General features: G+C 37.4%; 2 protein-coding genes across 2 annotated transcripts in view; one reads left to right on the forward strand and one right to left on the reverse strand.

Annotated features, from left to right (window-relative positions):
* The window catches only part of LOC306880186 (sec1 family domain-containing protein 2-like), a 128937-nt gene extending 113441 nt beyond the window's left edge, over positions 1-15496 (forward strand). The window contains 3 exon segments of the mRNA XM_079433522.1: positions 7267-7401; positions 13117-13236; positions 15126-15496. Of these exon segments, the coding sequence (XP_079289648.1) occupies positions 7267-7401; positions 13117-13236; positions 15126-15218 (348 nt within the window). The 3' untranslated portion in view covers positions 15219-15496.
* Positions 15497-16561: 1065 nt separating this feature from the next.
* On the reverse strand, positions 16562-19790 carry LOC306880305 (ras-like protein family member 11B). The gene is made up of 4 exons (XM_079433761.1): positions 19507-19790; positions 19308-19364; positions 19126-19202; positions 16562-18025 (listed from the first exon to the last, which is right to left on the reverse strand). The coding sequence occupies exons 1-4, from the start codon at positions 19616-19618 to the stop codon at positions 17537-17539; spliced, it is 735 nt and encodes a 244-aa protein (XP_079289887.1). The 5' UTR covers positions 19619-19790; the 3' UTR covers positions 16562-17536.
* Positions 19791-27436: the final 7646 nt, after the last annotated feature.

Consider the following 27436-nt stretch of genomic DNA (forward strand, 5'->3'; position numbering starts at 1 on the left):
ACCAGAAATATTTTGACGGAATATTTACATGACAGTAAAGAAATCTGGGATAGAAGGAGCAGTCGGACACGAAAGAACATCATCTTTTAATGTGTTACTGTTTGTGTCTCTTCACTGGTGGTCAGATTTCTGTCTTTGAGACACATCAGCCATAAAGAGCACACATTACATACTTAAAAGAACTAAGTACCAAGACTGCCGTACTAAGACAGACTTAACTCACGTACACAAAGACACACATCAACATTAAAACGTCTAATCTGGAATATTTACACCAATACACGCGTACTTCTGTGTCTGACGTTTTAGATGCTAAACAGATGAGTTATATCAGTGAGGCTTGGTACATAGCGTGACTTTGGTGAGACTCGCAGTCCAGGAATGTTCCTTGCTAATGAATTCTGTCATCGTAACTTATTTGTGTGTGTGCGTGCGTGCGTGCGTGTGTGTGTGTGTGTGTGTGTGTGTGTGTGTGTGTGTGTGGTTTTTAACTTTCATACATCTACATTCTACCTAAATGCACAAGCTCAGGTACTCGTATCCAGTTTCATCTCGTACTCATCTCCATATGACAGCTAATAATCTAGTCATTTTAGGTAGAATGTAGGTCAATAACATGGAGATACATATCTAAATGTCCCCAAAATAAAGCATATATTACACGGAATTGTAGTATGCATGCCATTATCATCCTATTACAAACCCACATCCACAGAGATTTTACAGGTTCTACATGTTCCTCACCACTTGTATATTTATTTAGTAGATTTTCTGGCCAGTTTAACCATATTCAGCTCTGTTTAACATACTTGGCATGTTTAAATCTATTCGACTGAATCCTGCAGATTTTGTTTCATAATCAATGCAGAAAATGCACAAATACATCGCTGTTAGACTCAGATTCTCCTTGGGCCTGATGATGAGGACTCAAGCAAACATATGAGAATTCTGTGTTGGTCAGAGCAGCAGGACTGGTTTCTAAAAAAAAAACACTCACTGCTGGCCTTTCTCTCTCAGCTACCCATAATCAACCTGCAGACACCAGTACAATCCAGGAAAACACACGAGTCACTCAATTCAAGGATAATAAGCCTTTTTGATACCCTTTTTTGTGTTCTTTTTTTAGCATATAGTTTAGCATACTGACTAATCTTCATCCAGCACTTTTTGAGGTTTATTTTGGAGGTATGATCTAACTGTGGCTGTATGTCATTAACAGGCGATTGTTATTCAAGCAATGGGTGCATGTTATTTTTGGAGGTTCAGTAGAAGTTTTATTACACAAACCAGTGAATGAAACCTCTTGACTGAAATCAAGTTCTTTTGACTTGCAATGCAGCATTTATATTGAGCTTTATATACAGGATTGGTGTTTTAATTCTGAAATTTAATACAGTCGGCTTTTATTTGGTTGCAAGAAAGTAAATTCCTTACTGAAAGATCTTTATTTGGTTTGCTGTCATTTTCTGACACTATTTCACCATATGCACCAATAATATAGTATCAAATAAACTTTCAGTAGTTCAGTAATAATGCTAAACTAAAATGTAAAATATTTTTTGAATTTCTAAAGTTTCATAGCTTAAAACGTCCTCCTCATTATAAACAAAGCATATATTTAATCAAGTTACAAAAATTTGCATAAACCCAGCCTCAAGAGCAAGACATTGATGAATCTTCTTCTTCTCACCATAGGCCACTGGCATTCAGTCTTTTAATCGCTGACACTTGATTACACTGAATGCGAGTGTCACATTGCGTCAAAAGCCACTATCTTGTCTACAATGGAGACAGTATACAGATGCGCATTTGCTTTCTGACACAGTACACAGCCTGTTGTCAATACGACCAATGGAGTGAAAGAACGTTTGCTTTGATGTGTTTGGTTTAAAAAGCTCGTTCAGGGCAGATTTCAGAAGAATCCCAGGGTAAAGGAACAAGTGGATAGTTTATTTTTAATGGCTTCCTGGATCGTGCCAGAAGATTGTTTAGAGTATTTTGTTTTATGAATGAGGTACAGTGTCATGGAGAGTGCTGTCAAAAATCAATGTCATGACCCTTTTAAACTAATATGGTGTAAAACACATGATTTCAGTGCGATCGACATGATAATCAACACCAAACAGAAGTTTTTTAGCAGAGTATCTGAGATACGAGCTGTAAAGGCAAATCAGCATATTAAAAGGATTTTTGAAGGATCGTGCGACTCTGAAAACTGGAGTGATGGCTGTTTTTTTTTGGGGGTGGGGGGGGTTGACAATATTGTTAATTTTTTGAGGCACTGTGTGTGCAGCTCCCACTTACATGTAGTGATGATCTTAATACATGAAAAGCAGAAATGGTTTAGACATTTGCTACATGTCAAAGTCTCTTTTTAATTCATGAAATCATATTTTAAGTGTAAAAAATATCTAACCTTGAGCAGACATATTGTAATGATGTATTAAAGAGTTTTGTATATTTAAACTTTTTGCGTATTTCAATCATATTCCATATGAATCACACATTTTAACCTCATAAATAACATTAAACTCAAACCCTTTTAATAGTAAAATTTCTTATTATGGAATCTGTGTATGAGGCACAATTAATTGTTTATTTTCTATATATTTTTTATAATTAATCACCCTCAATTAATGGGATTTTTCTTTGTTTATAGTTCAATTACGTGTATTGAGCTTGAGAGACTGACTCAGTGTAGCTCATCTCCCCCTCAGCACCTCATTTCTGTTCATCTGTTGACGAACACGGTACAGGCATGTCACTGCGACCTATAAAGGCAAATGATTGTTTTGTGTTGGCATAAATGTAATTAATTAAATTGTTTTGAGTGTGTAATAATGGTTGTTCCGAAATGACTCATTAGATGACTAAACGTGATAAAGTGCATATTCACTTATTGAAAATGTGGGTGTTTTCCATTCAGATTGCATATTATAACTGATGGTACATGTGTGTGCTTATACTGTGTTGTTTTCTCTTCCTCATGTGTTGGCCAAATGTAAATTAATTTATCATTTATATGCACCTACTAAATGCAAAGTGACTCCTTTCATTTCTGCTCTTATATGGGCATATCCAGAAAAGTTAGTTTCATCACTCATTTATGGTGAAAGCAGAATTGTGAAAGAGATTGTCAATCACCTCCTTTAGAGATGCCAGGAAGTGCTGTTTCTACAGGTACACACATGTGGGAGAGGTAGGTTGCAAAGTCACATCTGAGTTGCGAAGATGCTGAAACCTGCAAGACAGACTTTAGGCACCACAGGTGATTCTTGAAAGCCCATTAATAGAGGTGTGTCTCTGTGTGGAGGAGTTTGCATGTGTGGCACCCGGCCAGGTATAAAATCTCTAGCCCCAGGTGCAGATTTCAGGGAAAGATTCATGAAATCAACACACACTTGATTACTGGAAATCTGCATCTGGATGTGTGAGGTTGAGCAGGTCAGGTCATGTCAACTATCTGGAATGATGAAGTATTTCATTTGAATTCATAAACTCTCCAATGTCTGTGCTGGCATTCAAAAAAAAATCTCAAGTTGATGTCCATATGTCAGAAATGTACGGTAAAAATCAATCAGTTAGTTAATGTCATGTAATCAAGCAGATGGTGAACAGTATTAACAGCAATGATTATATGTTACGATCAAACTTATAGCAAAATTTGGTAGTTTTGTATGTTGTCTGAGGGTTGGCATCATCTGAGGTCTTCTGACATTATCTGTTCTCAGGTGTTTGGTCATCTCAGGTCTATGTAAGGGCTTGATCCAGACTGAAGCTTGTGTAATTCCTAGTTACAGAAACAGAGAAGGTAATAGAGAGAAATTAGCATAGCTGCTGTTCCAACTAAGCAAAACATTTTGAGTCCAGAGTTTTACGACCTAAGGGAGCAGGATGGATTGTAGCGGGATTATATCAACATTATTTTTATATTTTATATTTTTTTTATATTTCGGTTTTGTTATTTTAGTACATCAAAGTAAAATTAATGAAAATGAGAAATGCTTCCTTGACAACTAGTACAAATTAAATATTTTCAAGTTTTATATTTTTAATTTTATTTCAGTTGATTCATTTAAAGGTGACATATCGTGAAGATCTGACTGTTCCAGGTTTTAAGTGCTATAATCAGGTTGCATATACCAACCAAGGAAACGTGAAAAAGATTAACCCGGTAACTTTGTTTTAGTAAGCCTTTTTCTGCAAGCTTCTGAAAAAACAAGCACGTCTGATTTCGCTCCCTTGGTGATGTGGCAAAGGGATCTCATTATAATATTACCGCCCCTTAATCTGTAAATTTCCACCCGCTGCGGCCTGTTTACACCTGGTCATTTCATGCGTTTTCTCTGATCGGATATCTATCTAATTTGTTAAAACGTTTCCATTTACACTTGGCCACATAAATGTGTCGTCACAAAACAAATATAAATCCGATCTTCGATTCCCTTCAGTTCATGTCAACAAAATCAAAAGATAAGCACTGCATTTTATTAATTATCAGCTCATTTCAAGTTCAAAAACCGCAATACGAGAGCGCGCAGCATCAGCGCTGGAAAGATAAGTTTGTCTTACTACTTTTAATGAAGATGAGTGTGTATTGAGCGTCTGCGTCTTACTTTCAGTTTCATTCGCAGCAGTTTGCGCCTTGGCTTGCTGAAGAGATGCTCAGCTACTCGTCCGCGACGATGCGTGTTGCATTATCGCAGTCATATCTGACTATAATGTCATACAGCCTTTAACACGCTCTCACATGTTTATTATTTTATCATTTTGGGAGGAGTAAAATTAGCATGTGTGGTTTCAACAACCAGATGCATTTACGCTTGTCCAGTTTCGTCTGGAATAGACCACCTCCTGAAGTGGTTTGAGTGATCGGATTCATATTCGTCTCGAATGCGTTTCGGAGGGCATTTACACCTGGTCTTTTCAGGATCGGATAGCTAACCGATCAGAAAAAACGCATGAAGTTACCAGGTGTATACAGCTCCTTTGATTTCACAAGCGACAGTGGTGTACCAGTACTAATGCCATGGTGAAAGATTGAGCGAAACATGCTAACTGTTCTGCCTTTGGCTGCACAGACGAGCACAGAACACTATTTAGAGTCCCAGCCTCAGAGGAGACAACAGAGCAGTGGATTTATAGATTTATTTATTGTATGCTGCTGCCACACAGATCTAAAATAATCATGCGATTTATTTCCCAGCTGTTTACCTTCACAGACATAACTGACTGTTTTTGTAACTTGTGTGTGAATGAGAACTTAGTTTACTCACATGCTGTGACAGCAGCTTTCTGTCCTTGTGCTTCGGATGTGTGCGCTCAGAAAACCGTATATCAGAAGTTTAAACTAATATGGTTTAAAACACATGATTTCATTGCGATAAACATGATAATCAGAACCAAAACAGATGTTTTTAGCAGGTACTAGCTGAAATGGCGCAGCTCTATTCTGGAAAGGGGGCGGGAGCAGCAGCTCATTTGGATTTAAAGAAACAGGCATGAAAATCAGAGTGTTTCTGCTTCCACTCAAAATAGGCATTTTCAAAATGATATAATAAATTAGCTGTGGGGTATTTTGAGCTGAAACTTCACAGACACATTCTGGGGAGACCAGAGACTTATATTACATATTGCAAAAAGGGGCATAATATGTCTCCTTTTAGTAATTTCAGGTAACCAATATATTTTTATGGTTTTATTTTTAGCTGACTATAATAATCCTGCTTGACACACAGAAACACAAAAGGCCAATATGTATGCAGCATGCTCATATTTAGTCCATATAAAAGTAAATATAATGCAGAGTATAAGAATCAATAGTTTAAAAAACAAAATGGCCACGCTTGTATTCACTAGTATGGAAATAAACAATATTTTGACTACTAAAGTCACATTTATTTATGTCTATTCATTGCTTTAGTCCTCTGCAACATTTTCGGTTGTGTTTTTTTCTGCAAATATTAATATATGCAATATATTGTGAATTACTCAGTTAGGGAAACAGCATATCATGTTGTGAATTCTATTAAAACACTGAATCCATTGACAGCCCTAGGAAAACACATTGTAGGCTGAGGAGAGCTACTACTTTTGCTCCCTTTTAAACTCTTATGCACACCCACGTATATTCACATACAAACTCACATCTGCTCAACTTGTATTCATCAGCTTTTTGTATCACACATTTTCACAAACAAACACCTAAACAGTTTAAGTAGCTTCGGCTGTTAGATCAGGATCCGTGTTGAACCTAACAATGGTGCTATTTCAGTGCAGCGGCGATGTAAGTTAAACAGTAGGGGTGGATTAAAGTGGCCCGGGGCTATACGTTCATATTCAGGGAAACTGTGAATCATCACATTACTGAGTCTTCAGCTTTACTGGCCCCCGCTGATGCTGTCTGCCACAGATAATAACTGTCCTAAACAACCCTTACTTTTAAACCAACCCCTACACTCAATCGCCACACAACAAACAGAACATTATGAGAACACCATGATGGGAAAATGTAATTGAAAATGGAAAATATAATTTTCCATTTCTCCAGAATGCCTGCCCACATTATTGTACCTGTTACTTAGTATCATTTTGCTATGTTCTTTTTCTAACAACGTAAATTGCTTTTGAATGATAATGTGTTTCATTAAATAAAGAAAAATAACAAGACAGCATGGATTTAGTTTTTTGACTACTGTTGCTTTTTTTGTCCAAAATAAGTAAATTACATACATTCAGCACACACATGCTCAGTTTTATTGTAAGCTATTGTTTTTATTATTTCCCACAAACCCTTCTGTCATAGTAGTAAATTTGGTGTACCTCAAGGTTCAGTACTGGGTCATCTCTTGCTTTCTTGTTTTATATATTGCACACATTGCTCTGTGAAGAGAACAGTGTTTAGCATGGCTATTTTAAATGTCTTCTTGTTTGTCACTTTGAATGATGCTTATATGCTCAGCTGCACTTTCATTCTCATTCTTCTCTCATATTTTACATCACTTACAGTTGTAAATATGTACCTCTTGGGGTTCTCTTGAATCAGGCTTTTTTCTTGGAAAATAAATATGCTTTTTGCATACTAATAGACCAATTTGAAATCAACATACGCTGCAGGGTACATGAAAAGTGTTTGTGAGGGGGAGAATAAGCTTTTCTTATCAGTGTTTTCTTTTATATAGTTAGTCAGATTTTATGTTTATCCAGGAATTTTATCTGACACACATACAATAAGCTGTTTTTTGTTGTTGTTGTTGTTGTGTACAGGCAACATACCGGCCATTGCTTAAGCAGGTGCTAGAAGAGATCTTTCACCCAGACAGACGTGAATGTCCTGATGTAGAGCATATGTCGGGGGGACTCACTGACCTTCTCAAGACTGGCTTCAGCATGTTCATGAAGGTAACTCTCACTTACCTCACCTCCAGTTTTAAATTTTTCATCTGATCTAGTATTACCAGTTCGGTGTTGCTGGGTGTGTGCTGCTAAAGGATGGGCTCGTTTGCGTTCCAAAAAATTCTTTATATGTACAAAAGCATCCAACTACATACATTTTGACTGATGACACATGAAGACAATAAACACACGATAGCAACAATATGTTCTATGTTCTTAAAGCCATCTCATGCATTTTCATAAGAATATAATGCAATGCTAATCACCGTAGTCTTTATTGAATACAATACAATTTTTGCCTCATTCAACATCAGATCACAGAATCAAGTTATTTTAAATGTATTATGTAGGCTAGTTATAATAGTTAGTTTGGAGCAAAAACAGGGTATTAATCTCATAAATTGTCATGATTTGATGCTATGTTAATCTAACTAGCCTTTATTTACATTCGAATGTTTATTTTTTAGGAAAGGTATTGATAGATAGGCTAAGAAAGTAATGTGAGATCTTTGATTAAAGAAATGTGGGATTAAAACAGGGTGAAGAGAAGGTCTCAGTAAATGTAATAAGACAATAGAATCATAGAGACATCCCGACTTTAGCTGCATTTGGTTTCTAGACTGCAGATCAGTTTCATAATTTTTTTTTCCCTCATTTTTGTCATGAAAATATTTCATGACATTTATTTCAAAACACTTAAAAACACATGTAAGCCTGCATAACTATTTCTCTTTATGATTGTAATGAATTCTGATTTGTTGACAACAAAATACCAAGTGCATACTTTCAAATGAGGCCACAATTATGTTTGAAGTCCAAAGGCTTCATGAACTGTATCTATTTTAGTGTAGGTGACCATTTCTTGGGTTGGTGTTTAAAAGCGTGGCGCAAGTTAATAAGTTAAGATATCTTAACTCATTGGTGTGATCATATACTTATGCTGTGAGTTACGCTGAACCCAGTCAACCAGGAGGCTCATGTGTAAGATCATCTATATTTAATCAGTTATAATGTCAGTACTCTTAAAGCACCAAACCATTCTAAACTGCTGACTGGCTGCTGACATTACACACCTAATTATGTGTACTTGTGTGAGTGTGTGTACTGAATATGCTTACATTTAAAGCTCCATCTGGATCACAGTGTCTATATATATATATATGTATATGTATATGTATACCAGCAATATAAGATGAAATGTGATGGAAATTTGTTCTGAAAAGATTGTCAGCTGAGATAAAAGGAGGAATGCGGGAGAGTTATTGGATTAGTAAAAATGTGTCAATATTATGATTAATATAATAGTTTAAATATGGTTCAGTTATATTTTATATATGGTTCAGATAACATTAATATTTGATTAGGAGGGTTTCTTCCCTACCACTCTTGACTATAGCTTGTTCATTAGTGTTTTTTAAGGTGGCATTCTTTGCAAACCTGCTTTGACACAAATATTTATCAAGAAAAGTGTTATAAATACAGATTGAATTGAATGCAAAGGACATTGAGCACCAGGTTTTTAAAAAAAAAGAACACTAACACTTACCTCATTGCAAAATGTAAAGGAGGTTGCATTTGTTGGACGACAACATCATTGAGGATGTCTCATTTCAAAAGTGACCATTTCAAAAATTCCTTATTCCTTATAAAACATCTTTTCTTTTTCTTTTTTGTTACTTTGGAATGTGATGGTTACTTTTCTGAAAAGAGGCTTATGAGTCCAACATATATTAAGTCTGATATATATATAAGTATTTGAAATATACAATATAGCAAATCTCAACTGCTTGATTGTTATATTCGTTATATTGAAAATATAAATGCGACTATAAGGCATGAAGTCAGTAAGATTTTATAAACATTAACATCATGATTTTCTGTAAATCTGCTTTGAAACAAGGAGTATTATGAAAAGCACAATACAAATAAAATAGTTTTTAGGAAGTTTCTTTCTGTCCGTTCACCCTGTCTGTGATATTCTGTGTCACTGTTTGCATTTTTTTATTTTTTTGAATGTGTCTAGAAGGTATGTGACTTCATTTGAAAGATTCATATTATGTTAATCAGAAGTGTCTCCCTGAAAATCGTCCTCTTGCTCTCTTTGCTCTCTCTAAAATGTGAGCAGACACGTTTATACTGATACACATGGCCTGCTGTGTGCTTGCCCCCTCTGGGATCCGTGTGTGAGGCTGTCCTTGTGTTTTCATGCTGTTGTTTGCAAGTATATGTAGTATGCATTACCTGGTTACATGATGCCTAATAATGTGATATTGCCTAATTGTGTGCAGTACACATGGCTTGAAATACTCTTCACTCGATTCACATGCTGGTGTTGTCCATTTAAAACACACGTGCGTCTGTGTGTGTGGAGTGTGATGACAAAATAGTTAAAATAAATGAAAGGTTGAAGATTCCTCCAAGAATTAACAGGTCTCTTTTTTACACATTTATAATGAAACCTCTCTTTCATTCACATGTGTGCCAATCACGCTTATTTACTTTACCAAGGAACATCCTAAAGTAGGCATATTTTAATCTATAATTCATTACATTTATATAGTGCTTTTCTAGGCACTCAAAGTGCTTTACATTGTCAAGTAAAGGGGTATCTCCTCATCCACCACCAGTGTCCAGCATCCACCTGGATGATGCCACAGCCATATTGCACCAAAATGCCCACCATACACCACTGGTGGAGAGGAGACAGAGTGATGAAGCCAGTCAGTAGATATAGGGATTGTTAGGAGGCCATGATGGTCAGAGGCCAATGGGCAAATTTGGTCAGGATGCCAAGGTCACATCTCTACTCATGTTGATTTCTTTAGTCTTTTATAGCTGAACAGTAGGCGATAGAATGGTCCAGAACACAATGTCTTATCTATTTTTATCAATAGCTGTGGGAGACAAGGCAATTCATCTATTCATCCTTCTGTCCCTGTCTGTTTTACACATGTTTGTCCATGCGAGTTTAGAGTCCAGAGTTGCACGTGGCAGCACAGCCCTACTGCTGAGATCCATCATGCTGAATGTGCATCTCTAATTGCATGATTATTATTCACAACTGGATTTTTCTTTCAGCCAATCAAAGGCCAGCACTCTGTCCACCCGACCAGGCATGTACAGTAGTACCCCATGTGCCTGAGCGACTCAAACAGAGTATCCGCATGTGTGCAACAGCGTGCTTGTGTCTGTATAAAAGTGTGTAATGGTTCTCTGTGTATGTGTCTCTTCTGAATGTTGTGCTCCTGCTGTGATTGTCAAAGTGTTCAGTCTTGACCCGGACCTCCAGCTGAACTCTGAATTGCATAATACATGCACACATTTACCAGGGATGTGCAGAATTGTACAAACGACTTGTCTGACTCAGGGAAGCCCAGTATAATTACGATGGATTACAGTCATCACATGTTTCTTAGGGGACATTCACACGAGACACGTTGTGTTAAAGGTGCCATAGAATGCATTGATACAATATTTTAAATTGTTCTCTGATATCTACATAGAAGGTGTGTGGCGTAGGTAAGGGTAAGATTTTTCCAGAAACAGTTTTACATGTTGATTTAAAACCCTAAGATTTCTCCCCAGTCTGTTATTGGCTTATTTGGAAGGGTCATGAATAATATATTGAGCTTTGCTCTGATTGGCTGTTTCACAGTGTGGCTCATTTCAGTAGCTCACAGGAAGGAAACACAGGGAAAATATATATTTCAATAATTTCTTGCGCAGTTATATCGTTGGGTAATTATACTGTAAATAAAATGCGGGCATCAGTGAGCCACTATTAATATGCTGGGCATTGAAACTGCTGTGGAATGCACGATCGCGTTTTAGGCAAGGCAAGGCAAGGCAAGTTTATTTATATAGCACATTTCATACACAGTGGTAATTCAAAGTGCTTTACATAAAAGAAAGGAAAATAGACATTAAAAATCAATAAAAACATGGAAATAAAAATAATAAAAACAAGGAATTTTAAAATGATATAGAAATTGATTTAAAATAAATTTAAAGAAAATGAGTATACATAAAATTCATTGCAGTCAGTTCGGACATATAGCACAGTGCACAGACAGACTTGCACAGACTTACAATTGTGTATCGTTTTATTCAACTATGCCAAGGTAAAGACAGTTTTCCATTCTATGGCACCTTTAAAAAAAAAAAAACAACAGCCGAAGAGTAGGCGATAGAACACAACGTCTGATCCTTTTTTTTCTTTTTTTTATCAATAGCTTTAGGAGACAAGGCAACAGCCATAAACTTTTATCTGCACATAGACCAATTAAAAAAAAAAAAAAAAATAGGGTCACTGACAGATATTCCACAAATAGGAATATGCTTATTTTATTTTATTTTATTTTTTATTTCATTTCAATTCATTTTAAACATTCTGCTTATCTATAGTAACAAGGACATTACAGTTTCCTGGCAGTAATTGTCTTAATTTGTATTGTTGAAGCCAATGAATGTGCTTTAAAAACGCAGCGAACATGGTGTGAGATGCTGAAAAAAATATATACATATTTTTTAAAAATCTGATCACTGACAGACATTCATCAAATAAATAAGCTTCTTTTATTTTAACATACTGATTATGTATAGTAACTGGGACATTGCTCACAGCAGGCTGTTTCCTGACAGTAATTGTCTTGAATTGAATTATTGAAGGCAGTGAATTTGTTACAAAATTTTGATGGCTGTAGCTGCAGTGCTTTCAAAGAGATGAATTTAGGGAAACAACTTGACAGAAGGGTTTTATTGTACTGACAGTCTCACACGCTAAAGCACAGCACACAGCCAGTATGCCAAAATCCTTTCTGAGACATTGTGTCTCTAAATTCACCCCATATAAAGCAGCAACACCAAAAATATTAAAGGGAAAACATAAATTTGTCTAGATAGACCAACCTTAAATGGACTTTAAAGTGAATATTCTGCCATTAATTACTCAACCTCATGACGTTCCAAACCCGTAAGACCTTCGTTCATCATCTGAATAACAATGAAGATATTTTTGATGAAATCCGAGAGCTTTCTGACCTTCCATAGACATCAAGGGAAATACCACATTCAAGGACCAGGAAGGTAGTAAGGACATTGTTAAAATAGTTAATGTGACATCAGTGGTTCAACCGTAATTTTATGAAGCTACGAGAATACTTTTTGTGCACAAAGAACCATTGATGTCACATGAACTGTTTTAACAATGTCCTTACTACCTTCCTGGGCCTTGAATGTGATTTTTCCCTTACTGGCTATGGAAGGTCAGAAAGCTCTTGGATTTCATCAAAAATAACTTCATTTTTGTTTAGAAGATGGACGAAGATCTTTCAGGTTTGGAACGACATGAGGGTGAGTAATTAATAACAGAAGTTTCATTTTTGGGTGAACTATCCCTTTAAATTACAGAGGGTGTGATAAATGATAGAGGCTTCAGATCTGATTCTTTGCATGCTAATTAATATCCTGAGTCCCAAAGATCTTTAACCTCTTTATGCTCGACAATTAAAGCTTGAACCAAAGCTTTTGAGACCCTGAAATGTTTTTGTACCAAACAGTCAGTTGTTTGTATTACTTGAGGATTTGCAAATTGGCTGATTTGCAAATCCGCAGCTTAATTAATTCTGCTGAAAAAAAAAAGCAAAGTGAAACTCGGGTTATTGGTTAGTTTCTTATTATGTTCCCTGTTTTTCTCCTTTTGATGTCTCTTTTTCCCTGCAGGTCACCCGACCACACCCAAGTGATCATCCACTCTTGTTTCTCTTCCTGGTGGGCGGAGTCACACCATCAGAGCTCCGCCTCATTCGTGAAGTTGTCTCCACCCATAAGTCAGGCACTCAGGTGGGACGTCTTTATCTATTATGACTAATTCTTTATCTATTACACTATCGTTTTAAAAAACAGGATACATTAAAGGTGGGGTAATCCATTTCTGGAAGCCAATGTTGATATTTGAAATCACCAAAACAAACACGCCCCTACTCCAAAAGGATCTCGCCCCTATTTTGATAGCTCTGCCCCACACATACGTAGCCTACGCAACCCAGTCAACGATTAGAAACAAGACATAGAAGTAATTATAATCAGTGATGCTGTCTAAACTGGATGCTGCGCGGCGCGACAAATCTCCGACAGAAAACTGCTGCCGCGTTCTATTCATGACATGCTGAAACAAATTTCAAATGATTTTCAACGGTCGCTTTATTGCGTCCAGTGTAGGCAGACTTTAGCTGTTGCGGTGCGCCGTGTCCGGTGTAGACACGGTGTTACTCACCTATTGAGAAGAAACAAAGCAACCTCGGTGTCCGATCGCAGGCCTTCCGCTCCTTGAGTTCTCTCCAGCGCTGGTCCTACTTCTTGCCTTATCGTTCCGCAGACTTTGTCCGCTTTCCGTCACTCGGCTCGGCTGTTCACTGAGCGCTCTCTCTTCCACATGATGAGTAGACACGCCCCTTACTGCTGATTGGCTACAAGTTTGTTTTGGTACTCGGCCCGACTCAGTTTTCTAAAGCGTTTTTGAAAAATTACATACAAAGTGAGAGTAAAGACATTTCTAATGTTACAAATCATTTCTATTTCAACTAAATTAAAATACCCACCTCTCTTTTTCTCCTTTTGTTTTTCTCTGTGGCTCTCTGCTTTTTTTCTGTGTCATTTACTCAGACGTGATAGGAGTGTGTGCGCGTATCTGCACTTGTGTTTGTGAATGAATAGAGATGTAACTGGGTCGAGCCAGAATAAAAGGAGTTTTGTTGATCAAAGTTTCATGTCATGAATAAATCAAACATAATGAAAGCACTAAGTGGACCCTTATAGAATAGAAAGCCCACACATAGCCTGACCTAAACCCACAGCTGTGCTAGTGTGACAGAGACACACTGATGGGAATTTAGGTTGTCTTGTTCTAAATGAAGGTGCACCAAACTTGACTAACAAGACGGCCAGGGGAGAGACATGTAGCAAGGGTTCTGTAAAGCCCTTTTGAAGTGATTTTCTAAATGAAGTTCTCAGACGAGCCAAATGATCTTCATCTTTCCATCAGGGAATACAAAGCATGTACTTACCTCAGCAAATGCGTCAGCAGGTGCAGTGATATGCTGCCCTATTTATCTTCAAGACCTGGCTAATAAGATACAAGCTAATAATCTAGCCAAGCCAGACTTTTGGCTATTGCATCTAGTCTGGTCCACTTTGTAGATCATTATGGCTCAAACTCATACACATAGATAGAAAGAGACTAGCTAACAAATATGTAAAAAACCAACTTGTTCTCAAACCTTTCTACCGATTGCCTTGTAAAGTTTGTTTTTTGTTTGTTTGTTTGGTCTTTTCTTTTAGTTGCCCTGCACAGTTTTAGGTCGAAGCTTTGTTTTGTATTTTATTTTGTCACTATTATTCAGCAATAATGCATTTTAAATTGATCAAAAGTGACAGTGAAGATATTATGTTATTTCTTATTCAAATAAACACTGTTATTTGGGGAGCAGTTTCCACAAAATATTAAGCTACACAACTGATTTCACTATTGATAATAATATATCATATTTCTTGAGTACCATATTAGCATATTAGAATGATTGCTGAAGGATCACGTGACACTGAGGACTGGATACTGAAAATTCAGTTTTGCTATCACAGACAAAAATTACATTACAGTGTGTGTGTGTGTGTGTGTGCGTGTGTGTGTGTGTGTTTTTATTGTCTAATTGATTTCTTTTGTCTTTTCTCAGATACTCGTAATGTCCACTAGGCTGCTGAGACCTTCTGATGTCCCTCACTTACTCTTCAGCACTGACAGGCTCAAACCTGACATTGGAGTGTGAAGGGACTGAACACACACACATGTTTTGCTGTTGAATCAATTCTTTCCAACATATTTTCGCTTTTGTCTCAATTTCAGAGGCATCCAATAAAAAAAATAATGCATTAAAAAGGTTTAAGGAATATACAGAACATGCTTCTGCTCCTTATAAATACCACAACATCCCATTCCAATTATTTCACATTTTGTTGTATATGACCAAAAATTCTGTCTTGCCATTTTCCCTTAAAGTCCCTCCATTTTTTCCCTTTAAATAAAATCTTTATGTTTGGCCTTTTGCTCATGTGTGTAAAAAATGATGTTTGTTAATGCAGCGTGCCGTTGGCAAATACAGCACATTCTGCAGTTCAGTTCTTACAATCAGCCATGTGCTGATTCTCACAGGAGCTTCCCTCTTCATCCTTCACTCACTTCAGTGCTGCTGGAGAAGTGACAGATGGAAAGAGGGCAGAGGTCAAAAAGGGTGGTGACATCCTTTAGAGCAGCTCTTTCTGTTCTGCCTTCACTTTCTCTCACACACACATTTACTTAGCCATCTATAAAGAGACATACTATAGACCGCTAGTGTTTTTATAACACAAAGGTAAGTAAAAAAAACGATTTGCCAGAGATAAGTCTAACCTTAACTTTTTGAACGTTTAGAATGATGTGTTTCAAAAGGAGACATTTTGTCAGTAAAACATTCCTATTCTTCAAAGTATAGCTAAGTAAACACACGCTGTAAGCTCCATGCTTTTATATGCATATCTCTTACTCGTATGAGATTTGAGTTTGTTTCGCATTTGCCACAAACTATTACCCCAGCATCTGTCTGACAAAGGTGCTAAAACACCCTGAAATCAGTTTTGTTCCTCTAAATTCAAGGGATTTTACACCTTCATCCTTACATGCGTGCATTTGACTTGTTAAATGTTTATTTAGGGTGTTGTGGAAAACATCAGCATTAAAAACGTTTGAGAAGGCTTGTTTTATATAAACTGCTAAGATTTTTTTCAGTGTTTTTAAAATGAGTCTCTTATACTGAGGTATGCATTTATTTGATCCAAAAAAGGGTAATATTATGAAAAAAATACTACATTTAAACTTTTTTCTGTGTTATATTTTAAAATGTAACTTATTCCTGTGATGACAAAGCTGAATTTTCAGCATCATTACTCCAATCTTCGGTGTCACATGATCCTTCAGAAATTTTATATACTGGTTTGATGCTTAGGAAACTCTTATCAATGTTGAAAACTGCAGTGTTTCTTAATATTTTTGTGGAAACCATGATACATTTCTTTTTCTTTAATGAATAGAAAATTCAAAAGAACAGCATTTAAAAAAAATAATAATAATCCGTTTAGACAGATTCTTTACGGTCATTTTAATGTATTTTGCTGAGAAAAGTATTTATTTTTCTTGAACTTTAGTATGGTAATGTATATACTGTAAAATGGTGGTTTCATTTTAAACAATATCATACACCTAATCTCAAGGCTTAACGAAATTCAACTAAATTAACCTTTACAGGTCAGTTTAAACAATGAATTAGTGTGATTAAACATTCAAAGTATTTTTGTAAAAAACTTTATTTCCAATCACAATCAAATAACATAAATAACTCTGAGCTTCAGCCCTTTGGCTTTTTTTAAAAGTGCATTTACACAAGAAAAATCTCTTCTACTCCACTATAGAAAAGTGGCACAAAGCACAGTTACACAAAACCAGGAGAAACATTCTGGCCTTGTATACAAGAGTAGGACTGTAAAAGATACACACACTTTTTATATGCTTAGCTTGAGTGCCTTGTCATTGAACACTGCCTGCATTCAGACCATAAAAGCCTGGACCACAAGGAGGAACAAAAAAAAAAAAAAAAAAAAACACTCTCCCACATGCCTTTCAGAAAAGCAATTCTTAAAATAATCTGTTTTCAGCTTTCACCGTCTCTGTTGCCAGGAGAGCGCGTCTTAACATTTCACAGGTAAGGCAGAGTGTTAATAGTGTTTTGTGTGTTCCATTCAGTCATTGTCTTTGCACTCTCCGTCTGTAAGGAACGACGACCACACCTCCCAGAATCCTGCTGTGTCCACATGGATAAGTGACAGCAACACAAGTGTAAGACTTCACTTCAGCATCCTCTGCTTGTTTGTTTTTAAGTGACCATGACACAATCAGAGGTCTAGTTTCAGAGGCCTCTGTTTGGAACCGGTCTGCTGATCATCAACAGATCTCAGGAACTTCCAAGGAGTGAGACCTACACATTCAGAGAGATCTTCTCCGCTCTCTTAATCATGCACTTTTGCTCTGCTTCTCCTGCTGGTATTCGAACCCTCTTCACACTGAAGTGACTGTCCGGACCTTAGCGGACAGCACCTGTTTGAAGCGCCTCTTTAGGTCCTGCATGTTGGGGGATTTGGGTCGGGGGATGAGGGGAGATCTTTTCTTCTCTGTTCCAGATGAAGCTGCATTGACGGGGGTCTGAGGCTGCTGCTTGGCCAGATCTACGCACAGTCTGTGGAAGGCACCGTGAACCTGGCTGTAGTCCTCGCTGGCAGACACCTCGTAGAAGGAGCAGCCTAGCGCTGAAGCCAACAGGGGACCTTCTTGAGCATCTACATGCCTTATGTGGAGGAGATCGGCTTTATTGGCCACCAAGATGATTGGCAAGGACCTATCCGTATGGGTGCGGGTAACAAGCTGGTGGAGCTGGCCAATGAGATCAAAGCTTCGGCAGTCAGTAACGGAATAGACCATAACTACGGCGTCCGCCCACTGAATGGAGCGAGATACCTGGTCAGTGCAGCTCAATCCATTAGCCTTCACCTGAAGAAAAAATACAGACATTTGTAAGTTACGCAATATGTTTGGTTAGTCTACACATTTTCTTATATTACTGAATAGTGTGAGCTCTGTGGGTGATAGTGATACTGTTTGCTTTACAGTAAAGCTGACTAAGAAGCTGGAAGAGTATAATTTGCTATTGGCTGCGATTGTCGTTTCACAAAAACGGGAGATTTAGCCGGCTAAACTTACAGAGTCTTTCAGTCTAGTCCGAAAAGAAAAGAAAAGAAAAAAAAATTCTGTGGTTTTGGATGACTGCCTGCTTTGGGAAATGAGCTTTGCATGCCAAGCTTGGCACTAAAATATCTGACTAAAGACATCTTGACAGAAGAGGCCTGTAATTGAATTAAAAGCCATTCTCTAATTTTGAAAGCAGAGGGATCATTTAGATGGGCCGGTCTACTTTAACTGTTCCGAACTGCTTATTCATATCCCTAAACCCGCTGAGCACTGCTGAAGCTGCAAAACCTCCCAACCGCTGCTACAAATATCCCACAGCGCTGCAGCGAATCATTCTTTTTAACGAACCGGTTCACAAAACCGATCTTAACCATTCGTTCGAAACTCAGTGTGAATTAGTTTTAATCATACCACGTGAACCAGTTGGTTTTGTATATGCATCTTTTTATTAAAATACGCAAAATCTTTTTATCCGTCGAATTTTAGCATTGTTCATTTAGCTTCTAAATGACTTGAGCTGAACCAAATTACAATAAACGCCTTTATCAACAGCACTTTTAGGAGGAAACATAACACTATGGTCACTTTTTGCAAACGCCTTGGAGCTTGTAAGATACGCCGCGAAGCCGTAAATAACCGAACCGTTCGAAAGAACCGATTCACTTAAATAATTCAGGCTTTCCTCAAGCTGCAGGCTCCCCGCTGGCCAATTAACCGCAAGTGTTAAACACAAACCCGGAGAAACACAAAAGAAGCGCTAAAAGACAAAGGCGAAGGTATGCGCTCTTTCTACACTTCTCACCCGTGAAGAAGCAGCGTGGGAAAGATGCTCTGTGTGTAACTAACAAATGTGACATACACGCGCATAAAGAACTGTGTTTGTGTCGTATAACGTTACTTACTTCAACTCCAGGTGTGTCTTGAACTTGAATGGCCACTTGTTCTCCGTCTATCTGCACTTCTCTGTTGTACAGGTTGCCTGTAATGCAACAATTCAGACTTTAATATAGTTGACAACATCACTTATTGAGTTTAAACGATTCTTACTAAAAATCAGTCGTCTTGGAAAGATGGGGGGACTTACCGACGTTTCTCTCATAGTCACCAATAAACCTCTTGGTGAGGAAACGAACCACCAACGCTGCACAGGAATAAACAAGAAATGGGCATTAATGCATAAATATAATTGTGTCATAACACACTAATCTACAAGAAATTTGTTTCTGTGACATTATATTATTAGGTGTAATATGATCAGCTGTAAAACTGGTCCACAAACGTACCGGTTTTGCCCACTCCACTGCCGCCGATGACTGCGATCTTAATGACCCGGCTGGACGGGCATTCGGCGCTGGGGTACTCCGCTATGGTGGACATGTTCTGGATCAGACGCATTTTGGCAAAAGAAAGATACTATCCAAACCCTACAACGGAAAATTAGGACAAAATATCCACAAAACGCCGTAAAAGTAATGTCAGAATCGAAGTCAGCTAACGGCATACACGCAGATGTCGCAGAATATGTCCTTCTCTAAGCTGTAAACACCAAGACTGTATTTGGTTCACTGAAGAAAGACGGGAGCTTTGGTTTATTTATACAGCCACAGAGGCGCTCGGCTCTGATTGGCTACTGCAAACAACGGTCACGTTGCCTCGCCCCGCCCACCGCTTCAATTGTATGCGCGAGCTGTTTATAACCGAATAAAAAGAGAAAGACAGGTGTGTTCACCCGAGTAAAATGACTGTGGCGTCGGGAAAACCTTCCCTTACAGTCGCTGAGAAGGAAAATAAGACGTTGTTTTAGTCGACTAGCCTGTAGAAATGATTTAAAGTGGAGGTTTTGAATGGGGCTTAGTGTTGCTGATACAGGTCAGTTGTAAATGAGTGACTTCAAACGCGTGTGATGAGAATGTTATCTAGTCTAAATGATCGCTAAGCGCTTAATGTGTCACTTGCAAAGCGTTTTTTTTTTTTTTTTTAGCCTGGACAATGAGAAAAAGGCATTGATCAGAATCCCCACAGAGTCCCCTCAGGACCTGTAAATAAATAAATTACTCCTCTCTCTCTCTCTCTCTCTCTCTCTCTCTCTCTCTCTCTCTCTCTCTCTCTCTCGTTCGCTCTCTTTCTCTCTCTGATTCTGTTTTGCAGGATGAAGTAGGCTATATTTGGTAAATGCATATATGTAATATTAAATGCACACTCAATAAAAATTTAAATTTCAAGTGGTTTATTGCAGTGATAAGTTTTATATACAATATTGTCAAAGCACAGTAAGCAGTGACAGAAAACAAGTAAATTAAATTAATAAAAAATAAAAAGTTTATGCAAAGGTAATAATATATATTGCTATGAAATTAAACATTCAGCAGGACATTAGTCAGCATTGAATATGCAGTGGCTGGTTTCAGTGTGCAACTCATATGATTTATGCATAATGTATAAATGTTTTTCCTACAAACAGTGAGCATGTAATATTGTCTGAACATTTTTCTGTCTGCATGCACTCATGAAATTAACCAGTTGTCATTTGCATATTTTATTTCCCATATCGCATAAGAATTTACATGCATGGTAATATATAGTATTTATTGTTTTTTGCTGGTTATGTAATGCTCTCTGTTTTATTTTCTCATCTGTATTTTCCTAAATCTGTGTTTTCTGCATAATAGCATATTTCTATGATGAATCAGAGCTTATTGTGCTTGCTCGCTGTATATAGGCTGGCCATTAAGCAGTACAATTCAAAATGTTTGACATATTCAACCAGTGTTTACACAGTTGTGAGACTCAGTGTACAGCCAAAGGATCTGTGATTGCTTAGTCAGGGGAGTGTTTTCTGTCTTCATCCAGTGCCTCAGCCAGAGAACAGACATTTACCTCTCACACATGTTTAATGGGCCTGTACTCTTACAACCTGTAAGAGAATTAGCACTTCTGAGCACAGGGTTTCCTCTGGAATCTCAAACTGATTTTTGAAGCACTGGTTTTCGATTTATGAGTAAGGTCTGTAGTTAACACTACTTTAAGAGACTTTCACGTTTTGTTCTACTTAAAATAAATCACACACAGTCATATGTCAAATGTCAATTTAGTTACATAAGGACTGCAAAACCCACAAAATGGTATTTTAAAACCACATTCGAAATTTCTGAGGGAACCCAGGTAGAGTTTTCCCTTCCATATTTGCCTATGAATTGACGTCAGTACTGAATAGCTCTATTTAATGTTCAGCCGATGGCAAACATTGAAGGAATAGTTCACATTTAAAAGCCGTATGACTTTCTTTATTCTGTGGAACACAAAAATATATTTTTAAAGGATGTTTCAACTGTCAAAACAGCCCTGCTTGAGCATCACTGTAAGATGTTGGAGTGTGTGTGGGTGTGCTTTGATGTCGTCAGCATGTTCTGACTTGTCTTGGTCCCTTAATTGTAGTCGGGGGGGGGGGGGGGGGGGGGGGGTGTCATTGGGGGATTCTTACTGTGATCTCAAAGAACCCACCGACCCTGCCTCCGACACCTTACAGAATGCTGAAGCCAATAATCAGAGACAGTTATTGCTATAGCATGTGAATGTGTTTGTATTTGTGCGCTGTGCGCATTAAATGTTCATGTCAGACTTCATGAGAATAATTAACACATTGCATAAGTGCTTTTCTCTCTGAAGTCTTCCTCATGTTTGATCTTACAATATTCATGTTTAATGTCATTGTGCTGTAGTGTTTGGAGGGTTTTGTCTAATCAGGTTTAGAAGATCAAAGTCTAACCTTGTTTTTTAACATGCATTCATCTGCGTCCTACAATTAATATTTTTGTCTCTCACCTACTAAACCTCCTTGACTGTTTTTGTGTGTAAATTGTTAAAAGAGAAAAGTTAATTTAAAGGAATAGTTTGCCTAAAAAAATTAAATTCTGTCATTTACTCAACCCTTATTGGTTGTTACTGTTAATTAAAACTAAACTATTAAAACCCATTTTCAGTAACTGAAATAAACCTGAAATAGATATAATAAAACACTAACTTAGTTTAAGTTGAGTCACTTTTACCCCCGGTTTCACAGACAAGGCTTAAGGCTAGTCCCAGACTAAAATGCATGTTTGAGCTGTCTCAACTAAAAATATCTTGCTCTGACATATCTTGAAATATGTCAGTGCCCTTGTTGATCTGTCTCAAGATGCACACCAGTAACATTTTCTTCTAATGTATTTTTATAAAAGCTGCTTAAATATCCAAATTTAACTAAGGCCTAGTCCTGGTTTAAGCTAAGCCCTGTCTGTGAAACCTCCAAAATATTAATAAACACTACAATAGTATAAACATAATGCTAAAATAGCACAGTCTCAAGCCAATGTTTTCTGAAGAATGTATAAGGAAACTCTTTGAAGAATGCTCATGCTGCTCTTGCTTGCTTATAATGTAAACTAGATTGTGTCAAACTCCAAACATGGGATAAAGCCACCATAAAAGTATCATAAAAGTAGTTCATACTAATCATTTACTATTTTCCCAAGTCATCTGAAGTCATACAAGATATTTGAGTGAGGAATTTTAGTTGTTTTTCACCAAGCTTACTTAAATCATGCTTGACAGCTGTGGTCACCATTCACTTTCACTTTGTGAAAAGAACAACATGAACATCTGCTATAAATAACTCAATTTGTGTTGCACGAAAGAAAGCAAGTCATACGGGTTCTGAAGGACATGAGGGCAAGGAAATGATGACAGAATTAACATCTAAGGCTTGTTTTGTATCTGATAACGTTCTCGAAACCCCCCCCCCCCCCCCCCCATCCGTCCTTCGTCCACGCTCATGCGTTAGTCCGTGCAGGTATGCTGGCGGTGGGCCCTGCGTGATTATAAGCTGGTATGAATATATGATAAGAGGAATGATGACAGGAGGCCTTTGCTGGAATATGAAACTGGTGCTGATTCGTCTACGTTCGACAGGTCCTTGCAAGCTATGGGCTGTTAGCACTCACATGCACAAATACACACCTTTCACACCACATCAGAGCCACCTAAATGAGTGTATGTCACATAAGCTGTCTGGTATCTGTTTAATGGACATGAAATGAAAATGTTATACACTCATGTAAATGTATTCATGTTGGTCATTGAATAACATTCGTATCGTTCTTTGCCAAAAACGAATTGAATATTTCTGTGTCACAGTTTGATGTAATGATATGTTGGCCTTGGTGTCAGCATGATAGCCAGATCCTAAGACGGATGGTACAGTGGGGGGGAAAAAAAATATTATTTGATCCCCTGCTGATTTTGTACATTTGCCCACCGACAAAGAAATGATCAGCCTATAATCTGAATGGTAGGTTTATTTGAACAGTGAGAGACAGAATAACGTATTTCAAAAAAGTTATAAATTTATTTGCATTTTAATGAGAGAAATAAGTATTTGACCCCTTCACAAAACATGACTTAGTACTTGGTGGCAAAACCCTTGTTGGCAATCACAGAGGTCAGACGTTTCTTGTAGTTGGCCACCAGGTTCGCACACATCTCAGGAGGGATTTTGTCCCACTCCTCTTTGCAGATCCTCTCCGAGTCATTAAGGTTTCGAGGCTGACGTTTGGCAACTCGAGCCTTCAGCTCCCTCCACCGATTTTCTATGGGATTAAGGTCTGGAGACTGGCTAGGCCTCTCCAGGACCTTAATGTGCTGCTTCTTGACCCACTCCTTTGTTGCCTTGGCCCTGTGTTTTGGGTCATTGTCATGCTGGAATATCCATCCACAACCCATTTTCAATGCCCTGGTTGGCTTCAATGCCCTGGCCCTGACGGTACATCATCGTCCCTTTGATGCGGTGCAGTTGTCCTGTCCCCTTAGCAGAAAAACACCCCAAAAAAGCATAATGTTTCCACCTCTATGTTTGACGGTGGGGATGGTGTTCTTGGGGTCATAGGCAGCATTCCTCTTCCTCCAAACATGGCGAGTTGAGTTGATGCCAAAGATCTTGATTTTGGTCTCATCTGACCACAACACTTTCACCCAGTTCTCCTCTGAATCAAACTCCACGAGGTGAGATCTTGCATGGAGCCCCAGACTGAGGGAGATTGACAGTTATTTTGTGTTTCTTCCATTTCCAATTATTGCACCAACTGTTGTCACCTTCTCACCAAGCTGCTTGGCGATGGTCTTGTAGCCCATTCCAGCCTTGTGTAGGTCTACAATCTTGTCCCTGACATCCTTGGACAGCTCTTTGGTCTTAGCCATGGTGGAGAGTTTGGAATCTGATTGATTGATTGCTTCTGTAGACAGGTGTCTTTTATACAAGTTACAAACTGAGAGTAAGATCACTCCCTTTAAGAGAGTGCTCCTAATCTCAGCTAATAAAGGCACCAATAGGAGCCAGAAATCTTGCTGATCAAATACTTATTTCACTCATAAAAATGCAAATCAATTTATAACTTTCTGAATTTTTGTTGTTATTCTCTCTCTCACTGTTCAAATAAACCTACCATTAAAATTATAGACAGATCATTTCTTTTTCAGTGGGCAAACATACAAAATCAGCAGGGGACCAAATAATTTTTTAACCCACTGTATTTGGAGCTGGGTGAATGAGGCGCAAATATTTGTATTAAGGTATATACAGAGAAAATATATATTATTATAGGATATTAAGAAAACAGTTTGGGGGGAGAGGGTGGGTTAATATTAAAAATAATAATAATCTCTTATGCTCACCAAGGCTGTATTTGTTTGATCAAAAACGCAGGAAAACAGTTTGTGAAATATTATTACAATTTTAAATAACTGTTTTCTATTTAAAAATAGTTTACAATTTAATTTATTCCTATGATGGCAAAACAGAATTTTCAGCATCTTTACTCCAGTCTTCAGTGTCAGATGATCCTTCAGAAATCATTCTAATATGCTGATTTGCTGCACAATAAAAAACATTTCTTATTTATTACAAACGTTGAAAACAGTTGTGCTGCTTAATATTTTTGTGGACACCATTATATATTTATTCAGGTTTCTTTGATGAATAGAAATGTTTCAGCATTATTTCAAAATCAGAATCTTTTGTTACATTATAAAACGTGTCTTTTGTGTCTCTTTTGTAAGGTTTATGGTTAAAACAAGACAATTTGGTAATGGTCTGACACCATGTCTTACACTTTTCCTTCTCAATGAATTAAATCCATTTTAGCACTTTTAGATCAAGTTTTTTAAGCCTGCATTTAGTGTTTAAATTGTCATGTTTTTTCTCCCAGACATGTTAATTTTAACAGATTTACAGTAGCTTCCTCTCATGTCTGTGAAGTTCCCACTCTCGTAGTACTGTGTCTTGCCTATAATGCTAATGCTAGCACCAGTTCTCCACTTACTGCCAACGCTAAGAAGTCTGTGTTAACTGTTAGTATGTTGTCTGATAACAAAAGGCCCAGGTGCTGCACAACAAGAAGAGTCAATATACTCGTCAGAGGTGAGAAGAGAATGCGATGTTAAGTTATTTAACATGATGTCCAATCTGGTCTTTCATCTAATTGTCACCTAGTTAGTGCTGTGTGAGGTGGGCATGAATTTGTGTGGCCATGTGTATTTGCTTTGAGGGATTATAATCTTTAATATGCATTTTTCAGTATCTGCATGTATTTGTAAACTTGGAGCTTGCCTTTTTTTTTTTTTTTATGATGATATTTTAATGTTTTTGAAAGAATCTCTTATGCTCATCAAGCCTGCATTTATTTGGTCAGGAACACAGTAAAAAGTGTAGTACTGTGAAATATTATAACAATTTAAAATAGCTGTTTTCTATTTTAATATATTTAGTCATTTATTCCTGTGATGGCATTTGAATTTTCAGCATCATTACCGCAGTCCTCAGTGTCACATGATCCTTCAGAAATCCTTCTAATATGCTGGTTTGATGCTCAAGAACATTTTATTATTCTCAATGTTGAAAACAGCTGCGCTACTTGATATTTCTGTGTAAAAGGTGATGCATGAAAACATGATTTTTTTCTGAATTCTTTAATGAATAGAAAGTTCAGAAGGTCAGCATTTATTTGAAAATGACTTTTGTAACATTAGAAATGTGCTTACTGTCACTTGTCCTCGATGAATAAAATTCATTCTTTCAAAAAAAAAAAAAACATCTTGCTGACCCCAAAAAATGGAATACTAGTGTACGTAATCAAGACATTTTCTACCACTGAATTTTATGTAAACAGACTGAATGGTCTCTAGAACCTAGAGATTAGATTAATTATCTTTTATATATATATATATATATATATATTAGTAGGAATTATTTAATATGAAAACACAGCTGTGTTGCTATTTATTTAATACCAGATGTCCTTTTTTGTGCTGCTGAAGTCAGACATAAAACTGTCAAAGCTGATTCACTGTTTTGTACTTTTATTCTCTTCCTTGAAGAATTCTGCAGATGTTGTCTCTCTGTCATTCTGATGTAACAGATGGATATAAAGAAAAGGTAGCAGACGCTTGACATGAAGAATCCACATCAGGAGAACCCGGGTTGACAGGAGATGAGCAGGGAGGTGTCACTGACACAGGGGTAATAACAGAGCTGGTGAGGGGCCGGGTCAGTAGTGAGGGAATACAGCCTCCCCATAGGGGGGCAATCAGTGAGGCAGGGGAGGATTGAGTGAGACAGGTATCAGACATACCACTCAGAATGTGAAGTGAATGGTACAGAGATAGAGAGCTTTAGCAGCACTGCATGTAGGTTAAGTGTTTGAAGTGTTGAAAGTATTCGGCATCCCTTTCAGAAAGTAAATGGACTGATTTAGATGGATTATGGACCTGCCTGGGTCTAATGCTGGTGATGTGTGCACACTCTCCCTCACATTACCACAATTACCTACACACTTCATGTGTGTCTGCTTTTAATAGATAAATCAAGATGTATGCCACTATCTGATTCAAGTGCTAATGCATTAAGCAAAGTAAAGCCATCTTTACTGCAAAGGTGGTGCACATCTAAAGCGACATACAGTATACCATGAAAAAGTCTGAAATAGTAAAAAAAAAAAAAGTCTGTTTTTCAGAAAGAAATTAATACTTTTATCCAACGAGGACTAAATCAACTGATTAAATAGTGGAAGTAAAGCCATTTATAATATTGCAAAATATATTTATTTCAATTAAATGCTGTTCTTTGAACTTTCTATTCATCATAGAAGAATGTCATGATTTCCACAAAATTAAGCAGCAAAACTG

The sequence above is a fragment of the Barbus barbus genome, assembly GCF_936440315.1.
Source record: "Barbus barbus genome assembly, chromosome: 14".
Lineage (NCBI taxonomy): Eukaryota > Metazoa > Chordata > Actinopteri > Cypriniformes > Cyprinidae > Barbus > Barbus barbus.